This window comes from Diplotaxodon limnothrissa, linkage group LG5 (assembly GCF_057381915.1).
Source record: "Diplotaxodon limnothrissa isolate DT_005_m linkage group LG5, D_limnothrissa_male_GT1.1, whole genome shotgun sequence".
Lineage (NCBI taxonomy): Eukaryota > Metazoa > Chordata > Actinopteri > Cichliformes > Cichlidae > Diplotaxodon > Diplotaxodon limnothrissa.
The window spans coordinates 20,502,067-20,527,429 of record NC_140600.1 but is presented as its reverse complement, the minus strand read 5'-3'; the positions used below and the strand labels follow the sequence as shown (position 1 = coordinate 20,527,429).

Genomic DNA, 25,363 nt, shown 5'->3' with positions numbered 1-25,363 from the left:
AGAAATGGCAGTGAGCTCCCAGATCCAGCTGAGTCAGCAGTAGGAAAAATCTGCTTTTCACAGGAACTTGGTAACAGCAATAAGAGAATACGTAGTTTATTCCAAGAAGATATGGTCTCTCTCCCATATATAATATCTTACTGGAACTGATATGTTCCAGATATCAACTGGAAGACAGTCTGGATGATCCCCCATAAATATTTGATTGTAAATAAGGTGAAGGAAGTTTCATTTAAAATTCTACATAAATGTTATCCAGCCAGTCACTACATGGTAAAATTTAAAAGAGACATAAAGAATAATTGTACTTTCTGTGGGGATCACCCAGAAACGGTGACATCTTTTTTTGTACTGTTCTTCAAACAGAGATGTGGAAGGAATTTAGCAGGTTTGTTATTGTCCATATTTTAAGGGAGTTTTCTTTACGACGGGAAAATGTTTTATTCTGTTTCTTTAAGTTCCCCAAGAAGAATGATAAATGTTTTTTTTATAATAAATTTGTTAATACTTTAAATTTTTTATCCATAAATGTAAGTTTACTAATAAAACACCATATTTCTGTCATTTTCTTAAGGATGTGGAATTGTACATACAATCAATATCAGACTCCACCAACAAAAAGGCTCTCAAAACAATATATATGTGAAATTTTGCGTGTATTCATATAATTATTACTTTTTTCTTTTTACCCCTGGTTTTGTGTGTTCATGTTCTGTTCTTCTGTATACTTCATCTGTTCGTGTGTTGTAAACTCATTATTTGTTAAATAAAGTTCTTTAAATAAAAAAAAGCAAAAAAAAAAGCAAAGAAATGGCAGTGAGACAAAACTTTTTTTTTTGAGCATGCAATTTATTGGAAACAACACTTAAACTGAAACAGACTGCTTTACAGCTGATCGAACGTTTAGGACCACACCTCCAAAAAAAACTGTAACACCAGTTGTCACCACACAGACGAGGGCCCTAAGTCATGAGGGATGCTCTCTGCAACATTTGGACATAGCCAGCTGGGTTTTGACGCCTCTGCACCTCCTGAAGCTCCATTGTTCCACCGAAGGAAAAAGCGGCCCCTTATGGCGCCCACTGTGGCGCCTAGAAATCATCTCAGGTGGGATCTGTTTGTCATGCCAGTAACGTTGGAAACCATAAGGACCATCAAGGTGAAATTTTTTTTTTTTCTCATCAAAGAATAAAATTTTCTTCCACCTTTCAATGTCCCATGTTTGGTGCTCTCCTGCAAAGTCCAAACGGTCAGTTCTGTGGCATTCAAGGAGACGATGTCTTTGAAGATGTTTTTGTTTTTGAAGCCCTTCAGTCTCAGATGCTGTCTGATGCAGTCGGCACCAGTAAGGGTCAAGGATTTGACAGACACCCAATTGGATCCTCCAGCTCAGTGCTGGTGAAATTGTTTTGGGTCTTCCCCTTGAGATTTTTATTCCATAACCCTCAGGATCATTTAAGAAATTCCAAATGACTGTGTTACTACGTCCCACCTCAACAGCGATGGCGCGTTGCAAGAGACCCTGCTTATGCATTTCAACAACCCGACCACATTCAAAAAAGAACAGTTTTTTGCCTTCGCCATCAGAACATCATGACAGTGTGACTACCTGACAGAAAATGACAATGAATCCACATTTTTGCACAGATTCGGTCTTTTAAAGGCATGTGGTCCTAAACGTTGATCAGCTGTGAAACAGTGTTGTTTTCAATAAATTGCACGCACAAAAAAAGTTTTGTCCCACTCCCATTTCTTCTTGCTGCATGTTGAAGCTCTACTTGGAACCTTGTTAAGATCCAACCATTGAAAATATGATTTTTTTTTTTTTTTTGTGTGGCATTTTTCAAGTGGTCTTAAACTTTTGATCCGGACTGTATGTTTGTGGACTTGGTGGAAGTGATGAGCTCGTCTAGAAACCGCTGTAGTGAATATGAAAAGTATAACGCAAAGTTGACATAGAGATCGATTGCCTTCAAATTAAAAGTTACATACTTTAAAACATAGTTGCTGCAGAACAGCTTTTGCTTTGACGACAAAGGTCTCCAAGTTGAACTACCGATCAGTTGGCAGTCAGTAGGAGGTTTTTGGTGTAGGACCTTCTTTGCAACTAATTTCACATAGCAAGAGCCAGAAAAGTTCAGGAATCACTTCCAACCAGCCGGGAACACATTTTTCCTTAGCAACTGGCAGTTGCTTCATGTCCATTATGGCGGAAAACTCCCAAGCAATGTGCGCCTGACATCACATGAGAAACCTCATGTGATGTTTGAACAGTTTTGTGCCAAATATCAAGTTCCTGATTGTTCTTAGTTGTAAAGAGTTTAATGACAAGTTTATTTTTGCCTTACAAGACTGTCACTTGTAAGGACGTAATTCTCTAAAATCATTTAGTGTGAGAGGAAGCCACCCATGCGCTTTCAGTAATTTTGGCTGCGCCTCACATTGCTTCACAGTGGGCTCTCTTGCATTTTAATGAGGTCCTATTCAGCACATCACACAACCACTGAACATCCTGGCTGAGGCAGGCTGGGGAAGATAGTTCTGTTTGGTTTCCAGCCCAGAGGCTTCTGTCTTTTCAAACAAATGCTTTTTTCCCCTCTCTACAGTTGTATCTATACAACTCAAAAAGCAAGTAAATATTTGCTCTAGTCTCTTGTAACTGAATGATATAAAACACCTGAACGTTCCCAGTAGCTCAGACCAGCAGCATCACATGCAAATCTGTGTGTGTGTTTGTTGTTGTTGTTGTTGTTGTTTTTTTTAAATTAATCTCATGAAATATACATTTCTATTGTTTTAACAGGTTCTTTTTTTAGGTGTCTGCTACAGTACTTTTCATTATTTTATAGCAGCATTCAGCTTTGTGAATAATTGCTAAGTTTAGTTTTTTAACATAAATTATGTATGGGTTGTTGCTTTATCTGAATCACCATCCTTCCCTCTTTTCTCCAGGATTATTCACGAGGATGGATACTCAGAAGATGAGTGTAGGCAGTACAGAGCGGTCGTCTACAGCAACACAATCCAGTCCATTATGGCTATCATCAAAGCCATGGCCAACCTCAAGGTTGACTATGAGGAGTCTGCCAGAGCGGTATGTCTTTAAAATACAGAACTTTTCACCCAGTGCCATCCTCTCCCTGAGGGAGATATGAGTGAAATGATATTAGTGATGCAAAAATGTTAAGATTTTGCAGCTCTTTTCATAAGTCACCGGAAACTTCTGAGCTTTAGACTTTTAAACTTTGCTCAGTGCACCTGTTGTAATAGAATTAATGTTAAATATACATTAAAATGCAGACAAAGGGTCGAAGTGCTCCAATGCTCCCACGTAATTTTAACTTTGCCATTCAAGGTTATACTAAACCTGCAGGATAGTATAGTGCAGTTAAGCTTTAGTGATATCATCTTGACTAATCACTACCAAAATTTTCCTCTCTGCCTTCTTCATAACCCTTCATATCTTGAGGATTTAAGGATTTGAGGCAGCAGAAATTATGCAGATCAAGAATTTCTCTTTAAGTGCTGTGTGATCTATTCTATTCATAAATGAACACTGGGCAGCAGATATTGAAGATGGAAGCCTGCAGTGTCAGAGTACCACCCATAAAAAGATCACAGAAATAAAGTCAGTCTTTACTCTAGAGAACATGAAACAAAATCATTTGTTCTACTGAGCTATAATTTCTCATGTGATTCTTGCCTCATATTCCACCCCATCTTAGATTCATGCAGGCTGTGAAACTTTGATTGTTTTGTAACTCGAATAATCCTTGATTTGGTTTTTTTAAACACATTTGATATGTTTTCCAAATTTCACCCTCCTGGGTGACCTTTATTTCAGTGTAGCTGTATAAACGTGTGTGCGTGCGCCAGCCAATCCTGACACAACTTCCTGTTGTGTGTCAGGATTGGCTCTGCCAAGGTAGTAAGCGCTGCATGACGGGTTCTGCCGGACAGAGTATTAAAAAGTAATTTTTAAGTTAAGCATACCGCCATTGAGGTGAGCTGCAAAGAGCTTTTTAGTATCCTGTGTCTTTCAATCATTTCAGTCAAGAAGAAACAAGCTGCTTTACTCTACACTTGTTGTGTACATGTGTCTTCATTGTTTACCAAATAAATGTGAATGCAAGGTACTGATATAGGATCAGTTACGGCACTTTCAGACATATACTCCTTTTATCAATCAGATTAATCTTAGTCACATTAACATTGAAGCATTCACAAGATTTAGAGTGCACAGAACTCTTTTGTATGTCTGTGTGTTGCTGAGCTCACTAAAAACATACCTGTTTTGAATCATCACTGAGGGATTTGAGTTTTCGTAATGCAGAATATTGTTTACCTCCCGTAAACTTGACTGCGAGGGGTAAGGGTGAGCTGCAGGACACTGACACAGAGGACAGAGAGAGAATACAAGCATACACGTACTTTTACCATCACTTTGTGGGTATGCCTGGATGAAGCCGTGAGAATCATTAACCCGAGCCTGTTGATTGACTTGTTTGAAGGTCGTACAGTTACAGGAAATTCAAGTTACGTAATGTGGAAAGAAAAAGAAGTCTCTGGTTATGAAACCAGAAGTGTGTAGGGTTTGTAGTTTGTGCTATTTTTAATTGATGCCGATCAAGATATCAGTCTTTAAAATGCAAAATTACCATAAGCACACACAGAATACGTGGAATAACAGCAGGTTTGTTTGTTTTTTCTGTGGCGGTGGCATATAACCAGTTACCAAATTTAATAACTGATTTTAATGAGAATATCAGTAACCCAGGGAATCTTGGCTGTACGCTTCAATAAACACAAGTTTCAATTTTCTCAATTGGTTTAAAAAATAATTCTGTGGTTCAGTGATTGATGGTTTTACTGTAATAATATTTTTTCTGATTTTGCCCTAACTAATGAAGTTAGTATCTTATGTCTCGTAATTATAAAATGTATTCTGAGCCAGGATTATTTTTCCATGCAAACTACAAATACAATGGAAGCTATGTGAAAGCAAAGTCCTGCAGTGTTAGACTTATCAGTCTGTTTCTTCATGAAGAAAAATAAGAATAAATGCATTTTTATATATTGATGTGTATGTTATGTTTTGTTTTTTTTGCACTAGGATGATGCTCGCCAACTTTTTGCGCTGTCAGGAGCGGCAGAAGAGCAGGGCACCCTGCCAGAGGACCTGTCCAACATCATCCAACGACTGTGGGCTGATGGCGGTGTCCAGAGCTGCTTCACACGGGCCCGAGAGTACCAGCTAAACGACTCTGCAGCCTAGTAAGTGCCTTAATAACCTGGGAGTGGAAAAAAACAAGAAGACATTCGTGGGCGTATCTTGTACTGTAAGGCGTTTAAAAAAAAAACAAAACAAAAAAACATGTTTAATTAATTTATGAAACCATTCCTTAATCCAGATTTAGAGCTAACGTTTAAAACTACTGCTATAAGTAGGTTAATCCCCAATATCCAAACCTTTTGTTATTTTTGTTCTACTTGTATTTTTTAATTTATTTAATTTACTTTCCATTTGTTTTGCTTTTTTAGTTTGGCCTTTCTTGTTATTAGATTCCTCTTTGTTATGTTTAATATTGTCCTATATTCTCTACTTCATCACATCAAACACTGACAAAGCTTGCGCAGGGAACAGTAATGGTTATTAATATTGAAGACATCAGTGTTTAATTTTATCAGTGGCTTTGCCTTATACGGACAACAGAGTCGAGCTCAGTCTCTCTGCAGGTCTTAATTAGCTCAATGACCCTTATCAGTTAAGTGCCCCATTTGTTGGCTGCATCGCTCTAATCTACTGGTGTAATAATGGGAAGAGAATGAGGTAAATGCGAGACGCTACCGGTGCGAGGTGGTTATCACGTCCACCCTCGGGAGTCTTGGGGAATAGAGAGCATTGTTAACCACTATATCCCTACAAGCTTCAGCAGCAATTAACAGCACTGCTTTCTGTTTAAATAGAAACCCTTCGATAATGACACTTTGATCGATGACACCTCCAGATTGTGCTTCCAGGTGATATTTAGCATCCAGGGAGAATAATATTGTTCTGTGTTTGTGTTGGCCTGTATAATCATAACATCTCAGTCTCGTGTTCACCGCCCTTGTTATAGCTGAGGGGACCCTGAAACATGCTGCTAACACGGCCTCACATTTAGCACCTCTGGGAGTGGACACTACAGTGTTTCATCATTGCTTTTATAGAGAGCAGAGTGAGTAGGTTGAGGACCAGATGAGTCTGGCACAAGACCATAATCCATATCTGAGTACCTGCTGAGAGGGAGAGAAAGAAAAGGAGGAGATAAAAGAGAAAGAAAATGGCACAGCGCACATTAACCGAGGCCTCTCTTCTATCACACCCTGGATCTGCTCTTCTTCTTCTTCTTCTTCTTCTTCTTTTTGTCTTCATTTTTTTTTTAAAAAGAGGCTTTACCCCTAAGTTTATTACTTTCTCTCATCCACGTCTATATACATAAGCTGGGTCAGTATTGGTCTATCACACATATTTTGCTCTTTGAGTAAAAGATGCTTGGTGTATTTTAGATGTTTTGTCAGTACATCGTTTTCTCAGCAGAACAGCTCCAGCACAAGGCTACAGATCTACTGTAGCCTTGTGCCAGGTGTCTTAAACTTCTGTGTAATAAACGTGACAATATAAAGCCACCAACCTTCCAAAAAACAACTGCAGTTAAGAACCAAATTCTATGAATATACAGGATTTATAAACACAATGATCAAACCAAACACTCTTAAATCTGATGTATGAACACCAAAAGCAGCCTAAACCACTCTCTGGGCTGAGTGGGATTATGATTACACTGTCAGGCATGCTGAATGAGTAGTGGTATGAAAGCTCAAATATTTACACTTGGGTTGTGGTGTTGTTGGAGATTAAATTAAGTTCCAACACTTGCACAGTAACTCTTTTTTTTATGCAGCTGAATACTGCATTAAAAGATGGACAGATTATATGTTCGCCCTGTAGCTCTTTCTGTGTAGTTTATGAGATAAGATGAGATAAACAAAAGACACTGTCCCTTTGTGCTCGTGTCTGTTTAAAGACTAAGATCTCAGTGTCTCAGCAGAATTTTGTATTTGAGCTGCTGATCATACAGCATTATTTTATGATTGCTGAATGTTTGATGAGAAAAAACTTGAGCTTTTACAAACCGCAGGTTGCGACGTTTGCGGCATTTTAAAGCAAGCTTCAAATATTATTTGTAAAACTTTTCAGTTGGTTTAGAGCTATTTTGTGTTACATTTAAGATGCTATTAATTGATCCCCATAGTGAAATTAATTGTCTGCAATTAAAATTCAAGTTAGGAAAAGCCCATTAAGTCCATCTTAAGTATTCGTGACTGTTTTTTTTTTTTTTTTTTTTTTTTTGTTTGTTCATTTTTAAATGCGATTGGGTAGATAGAAACTTAAAGGACAAGCAGTCTTGTGGTGTTCTCTGACAGGATGTCAACACATGTAATACGATCATAAATTCGTCTGTGTTTAGACAGCAATGTGCTGCCGGTGCTGTTACTGCCAGCATGAGACATGTCTCACGTCTGTCTCCAGGAACAGATGGGGCTTTGAACCAGAAAGAACATTCTCTCACATCTTACCTCAACAAAGTATCTCAAGATGAAACACCCTTTGTTAGGTTAGAGGAGGATGCTCTAAGGTTGATAAATAGCAATGTGTTTGTATCCTTCCATCAGCTACCTTAATGACCTGGAGAGGATAGCCAAGCCAGACTACATCCCCACACAGCAAGATGTGCTGCGGACTCGAGTCAAGACCACAGGCATTGTGGAAACACATTTCACCTTCAAGGACCTGCACTTCAAGTAAGACTTCTTTTACTGTTTTTCTCGGCTCTTTAAGCTAATTTTATGAAACAAAATTCAAAATTTAAAAAAGATACATTAGGCTGTAACCTGTAACTTTTTTTTGCTTTTCCCCCCAACTGTTTAAACATCAAAAGTGAATAATTGTTTAAGCATGCTAACTAAAAGACATGGATTTGATGAGTCAGGAATTTAACATTTATCTAATAATACAGTTAATCATAGAGCATGAGACGCATCACCTTTACATTTTACCCCTCAGCTATAAACGGATGATGGGGTTTGTCGTCAAACCGCTGGGCAGGCGGGCAGGTGGATATGCAAGTTTGCAAATGTGATAACTCAAAAAATGAGGCAATGTAGACGTTTGAAATTGATACCTTGGGTGCAGCTGCTGAAGGTCGGACGAGTTCGAATCCTGGTGACCTTGACATCGAGGTCAAGTTTTAAGACAATCTTGTAAATGCAGGATTTTTAAATTGATACCATAGGTGTGTGTGTATTAGTAGGCTGAGGGGTAGTGCTGCATTTTTGTGATTGCTCTGAGCATTCTTATTTACATATTGATAACATTAAATTATGAATGTGAACAAAAAATGACTGAACAAAAGCACTGCAGTCTAATCTGATCTTCCAGGCTTTATAATGTCACTTTAAGCTCTATTTAATATGCACATAAAAACGCCTTTCTCAGAAAATGATGCTTTACTGCTTTGACTACAAGTTGTCATCGAAAGATTCTGTGTAGAGGTCCATAAAGTGTTGGATGCATGTCACACTGAAAATCTTGTGTTCCCGAGGACCATTTTCAGCTGCTATTTAATTATTTAGCTTTTTCAGTTGTTATAATGCAAATGAAGTAACTGTGAATGATTCCTCACTGATAAAGGCTTAAGTCAAGTAATGATGAGGTCATGTATATATGATGATATACATGACCTCAAAGAGTTTGGGCTCCACTACTTCTAGTAACTTTTTGAATATTGCCAAAGCAGCCAAGAAAGTGTGTTTATGGGCTTATGAATCATGCTTTTATATTTGCACTGTAACTGTTGTGGCTTCTTTGCAGCACACAATGTTTCTTCTTTACTGAAAGTCATAAAATTCTCAGAAAGGAAAACATTTATTTATTTTCCAGTTTGCAGAGCAGTTGCTCATTTGAACAATTGAGGCCATTATTATTAGTATTATTTAACCTTTAACAGCTCATGCCATCCATTACTGTACTGTAATGTCACATTTCTACTTACGATTCATAGGGTAAAAAAAAAAGAGGGGAAAACCTTCAGTGATGAGCAAAGATCGATATCAGTGATTGCGAGTAAACTGTGGGAACGTGTGAGATTTTAGTGACTGAATGGTTGCCATTGCAGGATTATACACATCAGTGGAATAATTGCAGGAATGCAAACTGTTGCTGTTTTGGAAATTTGAACACTGATTTCTAGCCATGCTTCTCAGAAATGTTTTTGTTTGTGATTATTGCTAGTGGTGTTACCCCCATTGCTATAACCACACACAACCACATTATACTTCATATCTGATGCGCACAGTAGTCAAACAACAGGGGAAAGTATTTGTAAAATATTCAACACCTCTTCACTCAGTTTACTGTAAATAAGCGTGTCAGTGTGTGGCTCCCATGTGGAAGGCGTCACATCGTGTCTCGATATATAAAGTAATCCTTTGTAAAGGACATTAACCAAATCCATGCAGACGTGTTTACCTAATCCAGTCTCTTTCGTGCTGGAGTGTATGATATATATGACTTATGTGAGCAGTGCTGTGGATGAGCACACTGGTGGGGTAAACAGTGTAAAGTGTGTCACTGTTCTAAAGATCCCTGCTTCAGTCGGCACAAAGCTGGCCGTTTTGGGAGAGCCAAAGTGCTGCGTAGTGAATCAAATTCTGCTCAGCAGGAAGAATACTGTCATAATATGAGTATTGCTTTAAAATGTCACAAACGGTCAACCAGAGGTGGGACCAAGTCATTGTTTTGCAAGTCTCAAGTAAGTCTCAAGTCTTTATCCTCAAGTCTCAAGTCAAGTCTCAAGTAATGTCAGGCAAGTCCGAGTCGAGTCTCAAGTCACTGGTGTAAAAGTCCGAGTCAAGTCACAAGTCTTAAACTTTGAATTTCAAGTCCTTTCGAGTCTTTAAAAAAACCCGAAAAAAAGCATGTTGCAGTTATATGCTAAATGTAAATATTAGACCATGTAATTTTAAAATCTGTGTTTTTCTTAACACATGACAAAATAGTGAAAATATACACAAATTGTGAAATTGCACCTCTTTAAAATGCAGCTCAATTAAACCTAGCTCCAAGAATAATTTTCACCGACAGTTCTGAGATAAGCTGCATGTTATTCTTGGATGCGGTTGTAGGACCAGCTTTAAAATCGCATGACAAAAATATACACATTAAAAAAAACTGTATCACCAACGTAGCCTGGACAACATTTGCTAGTTAGATGAAGTCAGCTATCTCATCGTAGCATATTTATATGCATATTTATAATTATACGGTTCTTGGAGTGAGTGCACACACTCATGAAGTTTAGTAACTTCAGGTCACTGCAACAAGCCCAGGTACAGTTTACCGACGGATGGGTACAGGACCTTGAAATGCACCGTGTAGAACGAAAGACCATCGTACGTATCATAAGTTTACCAGTCTCACAAATCGTCGTCATAAATACACATTCGTTAACCGTTTATTAATAGGACCTTTGAGCTCAACGGTAATTAATCAGTAGTGGAAATAATTTCTGGTACCCATCACAGAAATGTAGCAGTGACAATAATACTGTATGCTGTAATCGTACTGGGCAATTAGTGATACAAAAACCTGTTTTATCCTGTGAATAAAAGTATATGTTTTTGTCAATGTACCATAATAACAGAAGCGAAACGCAATATTGTGTCAGGACAATTCACTATTTATGCACAATAAACAAAGGAGCATAGCGCGACAATTTCTGTTCAGCGCCAGACTTGCTTGTAACCTATATCACCAATTATGTTATGAAAATGACGTATTAACTACTAAAAAACACTGACCTTCGTGTAAATGCTTGGAGCAGACTAACCTGTGAGCTGGAGTGTTCTGGGACGTTATATTTGATCTTTGAATGGCTGAAATCCAGGCCATCCGTCGCGTCTTTGTTACTTCGGAAACATGGCTCGAACAATTTCTCTTCAACGTCGTAATCCGATAACAACCGATCTCTTTACCCGTCGGCTTCCCGTGGCTGTCATGCGACCGGCTATTGCAGTTAATAATACAACAGCTTCTTGACATTTTTGTGTTTCTTTTTATCGCTGTGTGACTGATTTCAATTGAAAGCCTGCGTGCGCTAGTACCTCTTGCCACGAGTTCCCAGAATCCTTTGCGGTTTTACCCCTGAATGACGTCACATTTTCAATCTCTATATAATATGCATGTTAAGTTTTATATTTGGGGTGAAATATCAAGTCTTTTCAAGTAAACCGGTTCAAGTCCAATTCAAGTCCCAGGTCATTGGTGTAAAAGTCCAAGTCAAGTCACAAGTCTTAGAACATTTTTTCAAGTCAAGTCTAAAGTCATAAAATTAATGACTCGAGTCTGACTCGAGTCCAAGTCATGTGACTCGAGTCCACACCTCTGCGGTCAACTATATCTTCTGAGAAGCTGAAAAGAAGGAATATTGAGTCTGGCACAGTCGAGATGAGCATCCTCGCTCGTGCATCCAAGTCCTCTCCATCTTCATGAATAAATTATACATAATCTGAGTGAGAAACCTTCCGCACCATGCGTCATCCTTAAGTCTTCTTGTTACCAGCTGCACTGTGCTGAAATGCCTTCAGGAGGCAGGGAAATGCAGAGGCCTGAAGAGAGGCAGAAGTGGGAAACTAGGTCGAGAGACCTAAAAATGTTTCCTTCATTGCTGAGTCCCATCCACCTCATAGGAATATGTTTACACTGCGTTTGTTTGTACAGGATGTTTGATGTTGGAGGCCAGCGGTCAGAAAGGAAGAAGTGGATCCACTGCTTTGAGGGAGTCACAGCCATCATCTTCTGTGTAGCCATGAGTGCTTATGATCTGGTCCTAGCTGAGGATGAAGAGATGGTGAGTAAACACTTAGAAAACAGTTGCTGAACTTCACATTGGAGTCCAGTCCCAAGAAAATGAAAAGAACTGGAAGGAGGGCCGAGGTTTCAGTGAATTCATTTCCTTTGTGTGGTCTCGTAGTGTTCTCTAATAATCTCTTTATCTCCGCATTTGTGCCCGGCCCACCCAGAACCGGATGCATGAAAGCATGAAGCTCTTTGACTCAATCTGCAACAACAAGTGGTTCACAGAGACGTCCATCATCCTGTTCCTCAACAAGAAGGACCTGTTTCAGGAGAAGATTGCTCACAGCCCTTTGACCATCTGCTTCCCTGAGTACACTGGTATGTATGACTGCCTCAGTACAAACACAATCATAAACACATTTGTCATTGTGTTTATTCTTTATAGCAAGCCCAGTGATAACGTTGCAACGGTGTAGAATGATAAACACGAAAAACCTGTTTTGAGACTTGTTTTCACTTGCCAACCTGTATTTTTCATGAAATCATGAAACAAAATCTAGCCCCAGTTTGTATTTCTTGTGCATTATCAGTCAATTCATGTGTCAGAAATTAGCAACTTTTTAGAAAACAAAATCTGAAGGTGTTTTTACAACACTTTCCCAAAATCTTCTTTAAATCTTCTGGATGCAAATTATACTCCCCTCCTCCCCACTTGCTTTCCACTAAGCCAGAAATGAGCGTACTGTTTTGGCACAAGAAAGGTGCCCCCATTTTTAATGAAAATATGAAATTTAAAAGATTCACATCGGTACAGTGTAAGCAAATGCACTCCATGTGTCCTTCCTGCTGCGTGCTCTAATCAGGAAAATCCTTCACCTGAGAACTCTTTAGAAGCAGGCAGTAAACTCTCGTCTGCTACATGTGAGAAAGGAAAAGTGCAAACAACATTCCTCGGGGTCCTTAAGTAAAACGGGGGTTTCTTTGACTTAAATGTAACAGACTGCCCATGCATAAAGTTGCAACTACGTGCACAACTACAATGCAGGATAAGGAAATAATAATACTTGATTTGTAGGAATTGCTGGAAAAGAGTTGATTTGGATGAGTGCCAAGTGAAACTGTCTCTGCCTATCAGCAAAAAGATTTGACTTCTTTTCCACACTGATTAAGCTCTCCTGAAACTTTTCTCAGGCCCCAACACGTACGAGGAGGCCCAGACTTACATCCAGACCAAATTTGAGGATCTGAACAAGAAGAAGGACACCAAGGAAATCTACACCCACTTCACCTGCGCCACTGACACCAAGAACGTGCAGTTTGTGTTTGATGCCGTCACCGATGTCATCATCAAGAACAACCTGAAGGACTGTGGCCTTTTCTGAAAATCAGTCTGAGAGTCGAGGTGAGTCAAAAGAAGAAAGGACTTGAAGTCACTAAGAGCCATGTGGATTCATAAACCAAAGTGACTGAGATATTTTTGTTTGTTTTCTGTGTTTCTGTTAGGATTACTTGAACCGCTCTGACCATAGCGATGGGGGATTATACACGGATCATGAATGACTGCACTGGCCAACCACGATTTATGCTTTGATCTGCTTTTTAAAAAGACACCTAAGAGACTGAAAACCCGACGAGCCTTGCAGATTTTCAACAATTGCTGATCCAGTTGCTCGTGTTATTAACTCTTTGGGCTATGACCACAAAAATCAACATCTATTTTATTGTTTTTCTTTATTTTCAATTACTAGAGGAGGAGAAATGTTTTCTTTTGCATATATATATATATGCATTCATTTTACTTTTAGAAATTCCAATGTGCAAATTATTAACCTTTTAATCACATGATGCTTATTTTTTAAGAGCTGAAGCACAGGCATGGACATAAAATATGATTCATAAAAAAGTGCTTTTGTTATAATGTTTACATCAGTTCATCATTCATAGCAAAAAGTATATATTCTGCATGACTCAACTTGGCAAATATTAGCTCTGTAATCCACACAAAGTATGTAACATTCCAACAAAAACAAAAAAAATAGGAAAAAAAATTAAAAAGCTAAAAAAGAAAAAATGGCTTCACCTGCTGGGGGGGAAATTGTGGCTCAATTCTAAACAATATTTAAAGTATGTGTGTACCTAACATTCTTTCACTTTTATAGTATCATTTCCATGTCTGTTGCAGTATATTTGTGCCTTGACTTCTGTTTACAACCATTTCTTAGAAATGCTTTCAGAACTGTTTGACCTACTGTGCTCTGCTGCCTAGAATCTCTGAGTAGTATTGTGATTGTTAATGAGAGACAAAAATCTAATTCCGTAAAGAGGTTAGTGTTTTTGGTAAATAATAAAATGCTTTAAAAATTCCTTTATGATTTAATTTAAATAAAAGTAGACATCACCAGACTCGGTATATTGGGGTTTCCTGTCTGTTGTGTTACATTAATATTGCTGCCAGTTCATGTTTCAGGTGATAACTGAATAAAATGTTCACTGAGAGCTTTGATACTATATTTTTTTGTAAATTTGTACAGATGATTCAAACAAAGGGTTGATGGTTTTACACCAGTAAAATAACCGAAGGGTTGTTTTTAATATCATGGCTAAGCAGGTTTTGATTAGATGGTTTCAGCCACGGAGGAAGAACTAAACTCCAGTAATACATATCTTTGTGTTCATCAATGTCAATTGGACACGGTAAAAGCAAAGAATGCTCCTGGCCTTAAATTCTCCACAGATGACTGACTTTAGCATTAGAGCAGCTGATCAAAAGCTGGCAAATGTAGTGAACTGTAACACAGCTACAGTACTGTGCAAAAGTCTTGAACCACCCCCCTTTGTTTTGCTTCCAAGGTGACTAATTTGTAATTTTTCTTTTTAGGTGCGCTTGATTAAATAGTTCTCCGGGCTTTGGGGCTTTCTGGAGGTCTTTCAAAGTTTTCATTTGCACATTTGGCTGTTTTTTTTGTTTGTTTGTTTTTTTCATTCCAGTCTTTGTCACTGACTAATTTTCAGAGGATTTTTTTTAACACCGACCAATGAATTATTCAAGCAGTAAATTCAAGGTATCAACCAGTGTTGTGTCTACACAGCCAGTGGTGTTGGGGATCTTGTCAAAATTGTGACGCAATTATGAACAGAGGAAAATGCCATCAGATTTTAACCCACTGTGCAATATCATCTGGAAAGTGTCGTACTGGGATTGGCTTCTTTTTTCAGCATGACAGTGATCCCACATCTGGTAAAAGATTACCTGGTTAGAAAATATGTGTAACTATTGGTTATGGATTGGCCTCCTCAGAGCCCGGACCTCAATTACTCTGAACCAGTGTGTGCTCGTCTTGACAAAGAACAGAACAAAAGCAGGCCAACATCTAAAAAATAGCTTTGAATGTCCTTCAAGTAGCCTGCAAAACATTTCCTGAAGACTACTTACAGAAATTGCAAGAAAGCTTGACTAAGAGAGCTCAGGCTGTGTTGAAAAATAAACCAAAGAATGATTTTTAAGCTTGTTGGAAGATGAACTGATGTACTGTATTTATAGGTTTCTAATCACAAAAATCGCTGCACCCATTTCCCAAACAAAATACAAAGAAACGAGGGGTTACAGTACTTTTGCACAGTAATGTGTACAACAGTCAGTGTTGGTAAACATGCATCTGTTTGGCATAAGCTACTCCTTATATTAGACCAAAAAAGACTAAAGGAGTGCTGCATTAGCCCTTTAAAACCTGAACCATGAAATAATTGCCAGAAAGCCAGGAGTTTATGGAACAGTCTGACAAATTTGTTTAAAAAATTAATTACATTTTTATTGCCATGAGTTTTCATTTTTATCGTATTTGCTACATCTGCCTTTATTTAAAAAAAAAAAAAAAGCTGAAAAATTTATTGTTCTATTAATTTAGATTTTTCAGGGGGAAAATCTCGCTGATGTCGTAGAAGTCTCAAAAACAAAAATCTGCGCGTCTCATATAAAACACTAGGCGTTCACGGGTTAAACACAAGTGTTAAAAAGTGTTTTGCTTGTGCTTGATGTTTCTTTTCATTTACAGGAGGAAGACTTCTTAATTTGAAAGTAAGAGACCTGCTATATACAGCTTTTTATTGCTTCAATAATGTCTTCTGTTTGATGCGAGAGGCATGCACGAATTTTAAAAACACTGAGACTGCCATCTGGTGGACACATGCATATAGAGATAATAGCTGATCAACAAATATTTACAGACTATTCAACTTTTTTGGTCAGTCTCTAACAAAACTATCACCACCAAAAGCATTTAACACTGTCAGGAAACAGAAAACGTCTCGTTGCAGCTGTTCTTGCTATATAGCATATATAGTACATTTTGATTGTAGCTTCTACAGGGGAAACTATAGAAGCAGATGAGACTGTTTTGGAGAAAAGGTTTACATTGTACTTTGCAGGTCTAGAGAAATATGTTGCGTCTTAAAAACCACACAGTCAGATGCATCTGCTATTTATTGAAAACTGACTGCATAAACACTTCACCACTCAGATTTTTTGATTAGCAAATGGCAGCGGCAACGTTCAGTTTACCTGGACATGAAAATGCCTGGGATATTGTTATTGTTATTGATGAGCGTGATAAGGTGGGAATAGAAAACAGCAAAAAGTTCACATTAGCTTGTGGCATACTAATAATACAGTCTTACCAAAGCTGTGACTTCCTCCTGAAATGATCCTTCAGGAGGAAATTGTGACAAAGCTTGTTAGACTTTTTATGGCCTATAAAGCACATATATAATAATACTGACATTCATAATGCTATATTGCATATTTGCATTGCTGTAGGTTTAGTAAAGGAATCTATTATTGACAGGGGTGGTAATGTAAAAATGCTTGTTAGCTGCATGCAGAAAAATCCGCATGACCCTTTGGTACTCTTCAAGCCAGTTTCCCTTGCAAAGTATTTTCTCCAGAGGGCGCTCCGGTTCTGTTAATTGAAGACAGGGTGAAGTCTCAGGCACACAGTAGGTCCTTTAATCATCAGGTATGATGTCAAAGTCTCTGTGCAGTCACCAGTTATTTCAGTTTTATTTTAAGTGCTCATCCGTTGCAAATGCTCATATGCTACTTAATGTTGGATTGCTCCCCAACTGTCTGGATGAATCCGTCATTCAGATTTGCATAGACATCTATTCACGAAATGTAAACGGCAGGTGAGGTGTTAAATGACTGATCGGTGCATTTACATTTTGAATCTTTTGTTGTCACTCTGATCCAATGATTTACAACCAGCCAGCAGCAGGAAGAGAGATTTCCTTCCTCTTTGGGAATTATAAAGAACCACAAAATAACTGTGAACTTGTGGGCTGAACATTTATGATGGAAACAATGGCTGGGAAATTATTTGAACACGCACACACACACGCACATCACCAAATCTCGACTGATCTTGCCATCTTAGAGTTTGTTTTCTGGCTCTCTGACTTTTCTATGTCACACACAATAAGAGTATATATGAATCATCCTCACCCCATAAAGACCAAGAAAAGCTAACTTAACAGTGCATATTAGGCCATACAAGAATAAAATGAATGATTTTGTACCCAGAAGTGAAACAAGAAGTTCGTCTTAGCCTTTTTTAAAGAATAAAACTACACATTTCCTAAAGCTTGAAAAAAAACCTGTATTGTGTGTTTGTGATGTTTTATATATGACTTTAGGCCATTTTAGCAGATGTTTTGATTATTTTTATATATAGCTTTCTGTTTTAATCTGCTAAGATCAACATCTGGTTAAATTAAGTGTCCCCCTGATCTTTGAACAACAACTTTAAGCACTTGCATGTAGCTCAGGTTTAAAATAAAAGAATTTGGAAAGCCTCCAGCAGGACCTAAAAGTGAATTAAAAGTTTATCTTGTGTGCCCTGACTCAGTTACTCAAGCAGCTTCCATAATGAACATAAATCCTAAAACATTTGAGATTTGAAATGACAGGAGAAAACTGAGCATAGGCAATGGGATGACTATAATGAAGATAATAAGCAGTTCATCTCTGGTCTGATTGGGGATAGTCAGATTTGCTTAAGTATCAGCTTGTACAATAAGTCAGTCCATTAGGTATTTAGGAGAGCAGCATTGCTCTGCCTGTGCAGAAAAATAATCACAGTTCCATTTAAAGCACAGTGCAGTTAATTACTTAATTCATCCTGTAAAGTGTATGGGATGTGTGGTGGACACAGAAGGACTCTTAAGGGGAACCACTGATAATGGGAGTCTTTTGAAGTCACTAATTTTGGGGGGAAACAAATAATTCCCATTGTTAAAAGCCTGGCGTTCTTTAAAACCTACAGGTTGCACTCAGATAGTAGCCTATAAAATGAACCATTTACAGTCTTGTGAGGATTAGATTGTCAGGACAATTCACTTTTTTCTGGATGGCAGATTCAGAGCCACACACGCACACAAACACAGGTAGATGGATTCATGCACAAAGCCAAGTTTTCGTATAAATCTAACTCTGGAACAGGTAAACTGGCTCCGTTATTCTGAGGCTTGCTGTGAGCACTAATCTGCACATGAACAGTGGGCCATCAGGATCATTCCCCAAAGACCAACAACTTAATGCATGCCTTAGCCCATTGGATTTGCATACGCATTATTTTGAATGGAAGGTGGGGTGCCAAATGACTGTTGTGGTGGTGGCATGCAGTTACATTTACACTCGGGCACTTACTTTGCTTCTGAATAAATGGATGAGAGTGCAATGAGCCACCAATTGAACAAGCACCACAAAAATTAGAAGTAATCTGAAAAAGAGCGCTAAGGTTTGGATTAAAACACTCATGTGGGAAAGAAAAAGGGGCTAGGAAAGGAAACACAGTGAAAAGTGTTTGATTACGTATAAATGCATCACAGGGGATATGAAGCAGTCAGTCGCAGTCAAAAAGAAAGAAAGTTGTTTTTTTTTACCATCTGATAAGTTAGGGGTTTGCTCTGACAAAAAAACCAGAAGCTTCTTAAAACTTCTACTATTTGCAGTTTTGTTTAGTTTGTTTTTCTGAAGCCAGAAAGCGATTTTATGATCGCATTTTCAACAAAATAAGTGAATTAAAATGAAGTAAAAGCTGAATTATTATTATTATTTCTGGGAGCGATAGAAAGAAAGACTTTTCATATCTCTCATAATCTCATAACATCATTTATAAATGCTACAGGCCCACTAAAGTAATCTCTAGGTCTGGGTTAAATCTTCCCAGGTCTTTGCGTTCAAACATTACACGACAACGGTGTTTTATGATGAAGGGTATGTTTAAAAAAATCTGAATTGAGTTGTGGGGGTGCTATTCTACAGAAGTATCTTTTTTTCTCTCCTGCTGTTTTGCAAATGAGCTCTGCGGGCATCCTGCGCCCTGATTGGCTCATTCAGACACGAGTGGTTGTAACTGGCTGCAGAGCGCGGAGCTGTAAAAGGAGGCCAAGGGGGCTGAAATTTTCACTCAGCATATCAAGCGACTGGAGCCGAAAGGGCTGACTCCTTACTGGGGACACTAAATCCCGCGACTGCTTTGAACGAATCGGGACAATTTTCTCTTAATGGGACGAAGCTGTCACGTTCAAGGTAAGCGCTGTGTAGCCTAAACTCTTGTTATTATATACTTTCATGAAGTGTTATTTATTAGTTATGAGGGGTTTCATGTCTGTGGGGCGCTGCATTAAATCCACTCCATCATTTTCTTTCTTGCAGATATAAAGTTTTACAGATGAAAGGAAAAGAGATGGTAAGTTTGCTTTATATTAATTTTATTATAAAAGTGTAAACCCCGAAACCATTGTAGTATATTCTGAATAGGCTAGTAGAGTCAGTCTTTCCACGCGTGGAACATGTTAAATCGTGGGTTTTGCACATAGCATTGGTTTCCCCTAACAATGATAAGAGTTCATTCTGTCCTCACATAAAAACAAGGTGAAGTTTAACTGTTTACCAGACATTCACTGTTTTCATCAACTGGGACGTTGCTTGATTTCCGTGATAGAACATGTTGTCCGATACTTCATATAGGCTACCTGCTGATAATCCTCCTGTGCACGTTCCTTACTTCCTTACGTTTTGTGCAGCAGCTTGCAGAGTTATGATAAAAAGCAAAATGGGGGCAGAAGGTCTTGCAACAGGGTCAAATTCTGCAGTAGACTAGGAGATGAGAGGTCATAGAGGTTCAGAGGTTACTGTATTGACAAGAATCCTGCAATTACCTTGCAGTTGTGGTGGCGGGTATTTGACTGTGTCAGGTTTCCTCCTGTACTGCTTATCCTTTCATAGGATTATGAATTAAAGTGGGTTTAAAAAAAGGAGACCCCACTTTTCCTTTTTTGCTACTCCATCACCTCTTGTTTAAGTTTGAGTGAGCCACCAGTGTCCACTGGCTGATTCTGACCAATCCGCTCCTTGAGTCAGAGAGGAAGCAGGAGTATTACCCTGGTAAAATTAATATGCAGGCATGTTGCACCCTTAAAGAGACAGGACCCCTGTAGCTAAGCCGAAATCACCTTTTTGTGTGCAGGTCGCTTCACTTTGGGCAGGACGTCTTTTTCTCTCTCTGGAATAACATTTGTCTGGGTTGTCAGTTGAATCATTTCTGAGTCAATGAAATTAGTTGTTGGTGTGGTTCAGTGAATTAACGGACAAACATATAGCCTTTGTTTTTGAAATTGGCTTCTTGAAGAACTGCACTCTTTGAACAGCAGGTCAGCTGACCTTAAAGATTACAATAGGAAAAGATGTTCTTTCATAGGCTGAAATGTACTCCAAGCAAGTTTGAACATGTCCCAAAAGTAGTCCCTGTTCCTACCTTTACCCAGCACTCCATTTAAAAAGGATTAATGATTATCAGTCATCTTCTTTTGTTAGCTTTATTCATGCTCCATATCATATGACTTATTGCCAACTTCTTAACACTCTTTGTCTTTTCTTTGCAGCTTTGCCTAAGTGACTCCGGTGACTGCCTACGGGAGCAGATGCAGTATATGATGAGGTCACTGCAAGATTTAAAACAACCTTGGAAAAGCTGCCCTGCAGCCAGGCGCCCCCTTGCTCCCATCAGCGCTCAACTCCCAGCCTTAGTCCAACACTCGGCACTGGCACGCGCTTGTCAGCAGCGAGCTTTGCAACGGGAGCAACGCGCACGCCTGCGGATGTCTGATGCCAGCACAGCCAGTACCTACGACTCTGCCTGCTGCCTGGCGAGTCCTCTGGAAGAGGATGAGGACGACTCCAGCAGCCGGTTTGGGTTCAGGCTGAGCACGGCCTCTCCCAGCAGTCACAAGAGTCTGGAGTTTGATTCAGGCTACTCCGAGGCCTCGTGGCAGGATGATGGAGTATATCTGAGGAGGACCAGGAATGTGCGGGTGTCATCTTCAGCCTGCATGCGCACACAAAGATTGCCAAGCGGACGTATTCGCCCCAAATCCACCTCCGACGTTTGTCTGGAGACATGGACATCATTTGAGGCCAGTGACCCAGAGGACTGGACAAACTCTTTATTGACCAGAGGGCGCAACCGCCAACCTCTGGTTTTAGGTGACAACAGCTTTGCAGATCTCATACAGAACTGGATGGACTTGCCAGAATGTCCAGAGCCTACCAACCTGAAGCCAACTTCAAGGCCTAGGCTGGGAAAAGCCTTCTTCGTCAATATGAGGAGGAAACTAGTTGGACTGTCTAAGAGTGTGGAGGACAAAGTGAGGATGAGATCCACTGAATCTCAGATTAACAGAACTGACAATGCTGCAAAACGTCTGTCCTGTCCGGTTGTGGCAGCACAGTCCAAAGTTCCGTTTTTCCACCAGTCGCACGCGTGCATTAATGAGCTTGATGCGGACTTCTACCGCTTTGCAGCTCTCATGAAGTCAGGCAGCCGGCAGCCTATAATCTGCAAAAATATTATCAGCTACATCTGACATCCATTTTCGTGTGGAGCCATTTACAGACTGAACAATCCTCAGAGTCACTTTATTTTTATATGACTGTTTCCCATTTTTAATATGCTGAAAATAAAGAAGTTATAAAAACCCAAACTCTACCTGCTCTTATGTATACCTTTCATTGGTTATTTTAAATTCCCAGAGACATTTGGAACACATTCTGCCATCATTATCTCAGTTTCCTTACACTGATAATAAATCTCCACAGTCTGGTCGGTTAAAGGACGCTTTAAGCGTCCTCTCCTATAAAGCAAATGAATGTGGTTTCATTTATTTTCATTAGAAATGGGCACATGAGATTGTGGTTGTAGATGGATGGTTCAGTGTAACTGGGGTATAATAAAAAAAAAAAGATAAATTGATAGCGTGTAGGAAGCGCAGAGCTATAGTCATTCCAGTACTTTGTTAGATACCATGGGACTCATGTTCTTACTCAACAAAAAGTTGAATCCATTAGAGAGGCTTTAACCAGGACAACAAAGCTATTTACAGGCCAGAATCAGAGGCTGTATCAACAGAGTGCTGTGTTCCCAATGAGGTAATTCCCCATGTGTCTGCAGTAAAAGGTGAGAGGAGGCGAAGCAGCTGGCTGCAGATGGTGCACACATTTATTCTCTTTGCTTTATGAAGAACGTCTCGCTAATAGCTCCCTGCCTCATTTAACCTGGGCTCTGCTCTTACTGTGGTCCAGCCTTACAGGTGGTACCAACTCATCCACACACTTTACTTAATGGTATACTTAATCTTGTGCTCACCAAGCAAAGGGAGAAAAATGCTGAGTGGCATATGCACCAAGATAAGCTAACAATCACTTCACCTTTGCCTTTACAAATTCACTTTGCTCATCAATTCAGAGGAGAAACTACACCAGACCATATAAAGATAAAGAATTTTCCCCCAATGGGATTTCCCATGCTCTCTGCTGCAGCCAGACTCACCAATCATGCCTGATATCAAGGACAGGGGAGGAGAGGAGAGAAAGATGGCTCTAACTGGGCGCTGTTTGTCTTGGCCTGTTTATCAAGGTCTCCTGATGGAATGTCACTGAGGGCTTACTGCTGAGCACTCACTGGGGATAAAATGAGCTCTTATCATGAAGCAGTTACAATATTCACATGATAGTTTCTAAAAGGCAGCTAAACAGAGCGTCTTTGTGAAGAGAATCTCAGCAAATCGTCTGGGTGTGCTCTTTTTCTCTGGTTCTTCCTTGAGCTCATTATATTTAAGGCGCATGTTAGTTTCCAGTGGGAATGAGAGAAAAGGACACAAGAAACAATGAATCCAACACATTAATCACCTCAATGGCATTTTGCCTACTGAACATATCCCACTACATGCAGTAGATGTGAAAGCAGGAGCATCTTTTATAGCTATTTACAGGCCAGAACCAGTTTCAGCAGATGGCTGCCCCTGCCCGAGCCTGATTCTTTCACACGTTTCTTCCTGTTAAACAGAGAGTTTTTCTTTCCCGCTGTTGCTAAGGGCTTGTTCATAGGGGGTCGTTTAAATGTTGGGGTTTTCTCTGTATTAGTGTAGGATCTTTACCGATCTTTACCGATGTAGCTAAGAACTATGTGTCATTACCCATCCAGCTGATTCCACTGCCTCCTTCTGAAAGCACGTAAAGGCTTTAGAGGAGTACGTTCACTGGGCACAGAGGTGAGGTTGCTTAAGGAGTAGAAGGTCCTTTTAAAATGACTCCAGTTTCAACAGAATGGCTGCCACCCACATTCTGCTTAGAGCAAGTTCAACTCTGTTACTAACAGTTGTCGTAAACAACATTCATGAACTTGGCACATGAGATGATCTGAGGCAGATCTGTTGAAGCATCGCACGCTTACAGGGTGGCCCAGTCTAACAGAGTGGACACAAAACATATTTCCTGCTAATTAAAAGTTTAGCTGGGAATTTTAGTCCTGGTCCTCACCGGGAGCTTCGGTGCCAGCATGAAATCATGTTCACGAATGTAATCATGTAATTATCACGTTAGTAAATAAAAGGAGTAGATGGATGAGGTGACAAAATTTGCCAAACTCCTCAGCCGTGTAATTTTTTTGTGTTGCCATACACACAAGCTCATGTGAGCGCTAAAATCTACATTGTAACCAGACAATTTTGTTTTTCAGCACGGTTTGCTCTTTTAGTCTTTCTGTGCTCTCAGGGGTGGAAGTTTCTACTGCTGATGCTGGCTGGTCTGTAGGGCCAGTAATTAAACTTCTGACCATCAAATTGCAGGTAAAATCTTTGAAAGGTTACTGGCCATTTAGTGCTTGTCCTGGGCGTAGGCAGGATTATGAAAACAGTAGCTGTCCAGTAACAAGACGTAGAACAAGTAGAGTCAGTAGGGCTTCTCAGTTTCCTGTAGCACCAGTGACTATTGTTTTCTGAAAATACAACAAAGGGAAAAATCTAGCAACGTACAATTTCTTTCATTTTCTTTTTAGTTCTGTTGAAGAAGAATTTTTCTAGTAATTTACTTTTCAGATAGTTTAGAACAGAGAGTTGGTGTTTTTACCTTGTACATCAAACTCCTGTTGACAGTTATGTAGATCCAAGTGAATCAGTGTTACTTGGAAATAGGAAAATTAAATAGCATAATCTGGCAATTTATTTCCATTTTACAGTGGGTAAACCCCCAGGTAACCACTACCTACCCTTGGAGTGGATCAGGAAACTTGTGTTCATGGCATCAAAATGCTGGGATATCGGATGACAGTAATATATATGACATTAATAAAACTAATGTTGATGATTTACACTGGATTCTGAAGGAATTCCAAAGGACTGACTCACTGAGCTGTTTGGGCTACCAACAGTTTCTGGATTCCATGTTTCAGAGAAACAGAAAGTGCAACATCACTGATTCCTTTAGGGGAAAAAACTTTAACTGTCTTAACTTAACTCATCAGGACTGGGACAGGAAGTCTATCTATCTATCTATCTATCTATCTATCTATCTATCTATCTATCTATCTATCTATCTATCTATCTATCTATCTATCTATCTATCTATCTATCTATCTATCTGTCTGTCTGTCTGTCTGTCTGTCTGTCGACTTGATATAGGTAATTGAAATATATATACATATATTCAGTCTAATTTCAAGTCCATGAGAACTTTTTCATCCTTTTGGTGTGTACAAACTGCATTTAGGAGTCACACAGCTGCTTTTCACAATTATAAACTGGTGTCTTAAGTTCGTGGGAATCATAACAGTTGAGATGACATGGTCTAAATATCCCAGGAGGCTTTGCATTGGTTCTCATAGCCAAATAGGGCCCCTTAGGTCAGACCCTACTTCCTCTGTTCAGTACAACACATGCCTTTGCAAGTAATCCAATGCCACTGTGTAAGAAATGCCTCATTAGGAGCTAAATTGCCACACTACTCTGTGCTTATATCTGATGGTTTAATGTTTTATCTGTAGCAGGTCAGCTTGTTTTTTGTGTGTTCCTACATGAGGCAAATATCCATCTGTATTAAACCTGTGCCAACACAAGTTTTCTCACATTTTTCCC

At 39.2% G+C, this 25,363-nt stretch overlaps 2 protein-coding genes across 2 annotated transcripts in view; both read left to right on the top strand.

Annotated features, from left to right (window-relative positions):
• Positions 1 to 13,651, top strand: part of LOC146632189 (guanine nucleotide-binding protein G(i) subunit alpha-2-like) — a 60,707-nt gene extending 47,056 nt beyond the window's left edge. The window contains exons 3-9 of the mRNA XM_085353248.1: positions 2,953 to 3,094; positions 5,114 to 5,274; positions 7,717 to 7,845; positions 11,822 to 11,951; positions 12,124 to 12,277; positions 13,091 to 13,301; positions 13,403 to 13,651. Of these exons, the coding sequence (XP_085209374.1) occupies positions 2,953 to 3,094; positions 5,114 to 5,274; positions 7,717 to 7,845; positions 11,822 to 11,951; positions 12,124 to 12,277; positions 13,091 to 13,281 (907 nt within the window). The 3' untranslated portion in view covers positions 13,282 to 13,301; positions 13,403 to 13,651. The remainder of the gene's footprint in view (positions 1 to 2,952; positions 3,095 to 5,113; positions 5,275 to 7,716; positions 7,846 to 11,821; positions 11,952 to 12,123; positions 12,278 to 13,090; positions 13,302 to 13,402) is intronic.
• Positions 13,652 to 19,375: 5,724 nt separating this feature from the next.
• On the top strand, positions 19,376 to 21,904 carry LOC146632188 (PAK4-inhibitor inka2-like). Its single transcript, XM_085354150.1, has 3 exons — positions 19,376 to 19,484; positions 19,611 to 19,644; positions 20,840 to 21,904. The coding sequence occupies exons 2-3, from the start codon at positions 19,627 to 19,629 to the stop codon at positions 21,818 to 21,820; spliced, it is 999 nt and encodes a 332-aa protein (XP_085210276.1). The 5' UTR covers positions 19,376 to 19,484; positions 19,611 to 19,626; the 3' UTR covers positions 21,821 to 21,904.
• The last annotated feature ends 3,459 nt before the right edge of the window (positions 21,905 to 25,363 follow it).